We start from the raw sequence: 5,004 nt of genomic DNA on the forward strand, positions 1-5,004 counted from the left end.
TTTTTTTTGTTTGCTCTGCAATGTTTTTTATTCCAGCCTCACTGAAGATCAGAAAGTCATCTCATCTTCTTTAAAACTTGTAAAATTTGTGCTACGTGTTTGTGCTGCTAAACATTTAAAGACATTAATGACATTCAAGAGCCTATAAAGGTTTCACCATCATGCTGTTTTTTGGGAATATATTCATGTTTTTTTTGGCCTTCCGAAAATGAGCCATTTCAAAAACCTCCAAAATGTAACATCACAAATCAGCAGGCACGACCTCTCACCCAGTAACCCCAGGAAGCCCAGCCCGTTACCTAGCAACCATAGCAGAATTCTGCCCGTTACTTAGCAACCCAAGCRGAGATCCASCATATTTGTWCAACTTTGYACTGTTATATCATTACACATTTGTTTGGAGCCGTTTTCACATGCCAGTGTAAACGTAGAGTTGGGGGCGTGGCCAGCAGCAGCAGCTTATTRGGATTTAAAGTGACAGGAGGCCCTAAAACATTCATTCTGAAAGGAGCTCAATGTATTCAGAACTGAGCAGACTAAAATCTCATTATCTAAAAATGACTTTGTGCAAAAAAAAATGTAATGAACATGTTTTATATAACCAAAAGATCAATACTAATTGATGGAAGAACAATGGGTCACATTTAAGTAGAAACAGCAGAAAAAGGTCAGCTGTTACCTTTCCTGAAAATTAAATCCATTTCTGACACTAGAGGACAACCAAACCTACTTCAGCAAAGTTAAGCTGCTGGACAAGACCATTGATTAAAAACAAAAAAAAACAACTTAAAAGTCTAAGTGATGGTRTTATTTACAATGATCTGTATCCTTTACGACACTAAAAACTGACCTATTAATAGAAGTGTACAAACACGGCTTCTTTCGAGTWAAACACACATAGGTTTCAATATGCTGCTGCAGAGGTTTATTGTTCAACAGGCTAAGAGCCAAACTGATCAACTTAATTTTTAGCAAAGAAAACATTTTTCAAGAAAGGATTCTCTGGGTTATAGACAAGTCTACTTATAGAATTAGCACAAGATTGAAAGCATTCTCAGGTTTGCTCACTGAGTCTAAGCAATACGATGTTTTACAGCCTGGTACTTAAAGGAACGCTTGTTAAGTTGCTGTTCGTCTTTCTGCTGCTGGTCCATTTCCTGCTGGTCCAGTTGCTGCTGGTCCATTTCCTGCTGGTCCATTTCCTGCTGGTCCAGTTGCTCCTGGTCCATTTCCTGCTGGTCCAGTTGCTGCTGGTCCATTTCCTGCTGATCCAGTTTCTGCTGGTCCATTTCCTGCTGGTCCAGTTGCTCCTGGTCCATTTCCTGCTGGTCCAGTTGCTCCTGGTCCATTTCCTGCTGGTCCAGTTGCTGCTGGTCTGCTTGTACGTCAGTCTTTCCATTCCCATGGATGAGGCTGGTTTGATAAAATTAGATGCATCACAATAAGAAAAGGAAGTTGCAACTAGTATCTAAAACTAGTTGCAACCTTCATTCTTAGGGAGTCTGATGTTTTCAAATGCATTTTAAAAAGGACTTAAGTAGCATATCTTGTCCTCACCGAGCAAGGCCATGAATACCATGGCTAACACCGTTGATGACGTGAGAGATGAGGTGTAGAAAACCTTCTCCAGGTTGAGCCGCAAGGACAACCATTGACAGGACAAAAATGAACACACTGCACTTCATCCTGCAAAGGACAAAATCACAACAAGTCAATTTGGGATTTGTTTCAAGCGATCTAATTGTACAATTGGTTCAACACTGATCATGTAAAAGCTTTAGAGCGAAGTCACACTAGTCTTATTTAGTCCGCTTTAAGTGAACACAAGTTTGTTTGCCTAGAAAGTCCGGTTCATTTGGTTCATGTGAATGCGTAATCGAAYTCTGACATGGACCAATAAAGCAAACTCTGGTCCATCTACAAACCTCTGGCTCCGTTCAGTTGAAGTGAACTCTGCTGCGTTTCAAATGAGTTTGTGAACCCAAGTGGACTGGAGACTGCTCCAAAACCAGGAAGTGAACTAGACCGCCTGGTCTTTTGCCGAAGACTAAAAAGAAGTTCTTCAACCACTACAATCTTACGTTACTCCATTTTTGTTTACATTTTGTGAAAAGCAAAGTTGTGCTCAGTGTCTTCTTCAGAGGTTTTTGTGTAGTTTTCTCCAGTTGTTCTTGGTGCAGTGCCCCCCCAGGCCGGGAGGGGAACAGGTTTTTCAAAGGGTTTGGTTTGTTTGACACATTGCAATGTGAAAGTGAACCATAGCAGCTGAAAAAGTAACAAATGTAGCAATTTTGGTCCCAAAACAAACTGAATCTACTGGACTGTCACGGGTGAAAATGCCTTTAGTGAAGTTTTTCCTTATTATTGAGTCCTTCGTTGTATCAATGTCCATTGTATCAAGGATTACTTTTATAACATTTATGAAAGCAGTTCTCCGATACCTCATGGCRTAGAGCATTAAAATTGAAAACTAAAGGACATTTTAGTCTCATTGATTAACTGCACAATCAGAAAGTCAAGCAAAGGGTGTAGCCTTTGCTTCGGTTTGTGGTAACCACACCAACAACCACTAAAACTGAAGAAGCATCCTTTCAGTSAAGTCTTAGTTCACTAAGRCTTCGGAAGTTGGAAGTTTCTTTTTTTAATAATTTCTGATCTAACGTACAATAGCAGAAACAGACATAGGATAATTTTCAGGTTTTGATTCTGTATGTATATGAAGAGAATTAGAAGGAGAATATGCCAGGGTTTCCACGCNAGGCCGGGAGGGGAACAGGTTTTTCAAAGGGTTTGGTTTGTTTGACACATTGCAATGTGAAAGTGAACCATAGCAGCTGAAAAAGTAACAAATGTAGCAATTTTGGTCCCAAAACAAACTGAATCTACTGGACTGTCACGGGTGAAAATGCCTTTAGTGAAGTTTTTCCTTATTATTGAGTCCTTCGTTGTATCAATGTCCATTGTATCAAGGATTACTTTTATAACATTTATGAAAGCAGTTCTCCGATACCTCATGGCRTAGAGCATTAAAATTGAAAACTAAAGGACATTTTAGTCTCATTGATTAACTGCACAATCAGAAAGTCAAGCAAAGGGTGTAGCCTTTGCTTCGGTTTGTGGTAACCACACCAACAACCACTAAAACTGAAGAAGCATCCTTTCAGTSAAGTCTTAGTTCACTAAGRCTTCGGAAGTTGGAAGTTTCTTTTTTTAATAATTTCTGATCTAACGTACAATAGCAGAAACAGACATAGGATAATTTTCAGGTTTTGATTCTGTATGTATATGAAGAGAATTAGAAGGAGAATATGCCAGGGTTTCCACGCRGTAGTAAATTACATGAGCTCAAATTAAGGCCAAAGGTAGCAAGRAGTAACAAAAAGTAGAAAAAGGTTGTAAATTKTTCATCAACCTTTCTTGTTTTAAGTTTGCTTACCTAAAATCTGTATAAAAATKATAACTACTGGCAGGACCTGATCTGATGTTAGACGTTCCTGATCATCATTGATTTAGAGCCTGGACATCGACTTGTCAGAAACTGCCAGCAGACTTCCAGCCAAAATCGATCATTTCTGTGAGTTTACTGAAAAGCTCACATTGCAACGATTTCTAAATTAATGCGACTTGTATTCTGTAATGACGAATAGTCCAGAAAATGCAGTAACATCCGTTAATACTTAATACCTACTCAAAAGCCTTTTTTAATGGTTTGAACTTCAATTATATCTTTTAATATGCAATAATACGCTTTGTCTACTACCGTAGAAACTAATATCTTTATTAAATATTTTACATACACTCAACGTAAAAATAGGTGAATATGTGAATATTGACCCGTGAATAGGCAATAAATCACTGTATATTCWTAATAAATATACAGTGATTTATAAAACTTTAAATTATGCATTTTAAAGAACCACTATTTTATTTTTTWACTTTTGCAAAAGGAGGGAGGATTATTCTGTGGGATGTTATTTGTGGAAATTGATGCAACTAAAAAAGCCTCAGAAAAGGCAAAAAAATAATAATTGTTCTAAAAAGTTKCATTCTGTTGTGAAAATAAAATGCAACTATTAAAAAAAGAACCTGAAGAAGCCAGCACATACATCTGCATTTAAAAACAATAGTTGTTTATTTATTATTTTGAGAAAGATTAGAAAAATAAAATAGCGTAAAGCTTAAATCTTGAGGTTAAACTCCAAAGACGCTTCCACTGCTAGTTACTTAAGACAACTATTTWAAAAAAATCAATAAATAAAAATAAATTAAAACAAAGATGTTAAAAAGAAAAAGAACAAACGAAAATTTAAGTAAAATGTAATCTTATTACATTTTGAGTTTACATATTTTGCCAAAATGAAATGACTTGGTAATTAAATAAAATCTACCTACCTTGCACTAACTGATCAACCAGGTTTTCACTGAGCACAGAGAAGTCACAGATGGCGCTCTGCTGTTCATTTGCGACTTTAAATATATTTGTGCATGAGAGTGGGAGGGCATCTGTCACCACATTCAGAAATATTCTATAAAATGTAACTATAGGCATTCGCAGGTGGTTTGACATTTCTATCACGCAATCAAAGCTGCCGAAGCTCRACTTCCTTAAACTCAGCGTGAGAACTTTGAGGCAAAAAAGGCGTTTGACTTTGAAGCTTTATGTTTTATCAGAGAATTTGCTTTGTTTACATTTGTTGATAGTGTCTTTTTAATAAACTACTACTAAACTTATAAAGCACTTTAAAACAACAACAGCTATGACAAAAACATGGAGCATTCAAAATGTGAAAAGGACAAAAAATACAATAAAATGGAAGTAAGAGCAAAACTCTGTGGACTGAAAGCAAAGGAATGAATGTTTTAAAAGTGGATAATAACTATTGGCAGTACCTGAACCTGGGAACATAATTTCAAGCTAAAACCAACCAGGCAAACATTTCCTAGTAAAATTTAAAGTCTTTTCCAGATACATTTGTACCTATTAAAAGTATTCAGTTTTACTAT

At 36.6% G+C, this 5,004-nt stretch overlaps 2 protein-coding genes across 5 annotated transcripts in view; one reads left to right on the forward strand and one right to left on the reverse strand.

The window, feature by feature from the left end:
* The window catches only part of LOC103457265 (exostosin-1), a 227,031-nt gene that overhangs the window by 133,038 nt on the left and 88,989 nt on the right, over positions 1 to 5,004 (forward strand). The window lies entirely within an intron of this gene.
* On the reverse strand, positions 909 to 4,445 carry LOC103457264 (dicentracin-like). Its single transcript, XM_008397273.1, has 3 exons — positions 4,393 to 4,445; positions 1,558 to 1,686; positions 909 to 1,413 (listed from the first exon to the last, which is right to left on the reverse strand). Exons 2-3 carry the CDS (start codon positions 1,683 to 1,685, stop codon positions 1,074 to 1,076), a joined length of 468 nt encoding a protein of 155 aa, XP_008395495.1. The 5' UTR covers position 1,686; positions 4,393 to 4,445; the 3' UTR covers positions 909 to 1,073.

The sequence above is a fragment of the Poecilia reticulata genome, linkage group LG21 (assembly GCF_000633615.1).
Source record: "Poecilia reticulata strain Guanapo linkage group LG21, Guppy_female_1.0+MT, whole genome shotgun sequence".
NCBI lineage: Eukaryota > Metazoa > Chordata > Actinopteri > Cyprinodontiformes > Poeciliidae > Poecilia > Poecilia reticulata.

Excerpts from the sequence above, each read along its gene's own strand:
- LOC103457264 (XM_008397273.1), bottom strand. The coding sequence starts at position 1,685 with ATGAAGTGCAGTGTGTTCATTTTTGTCCTGTCAATGGTTGTCCTTGCG. Across the intron at positions 1,414-1,557 it reads GGTATTCATGGCCTTGCTCG|CCTCATCCATGGGAATGGAA; the intron begins GTGAGGACAAGA and ends TTATCAAACCAG.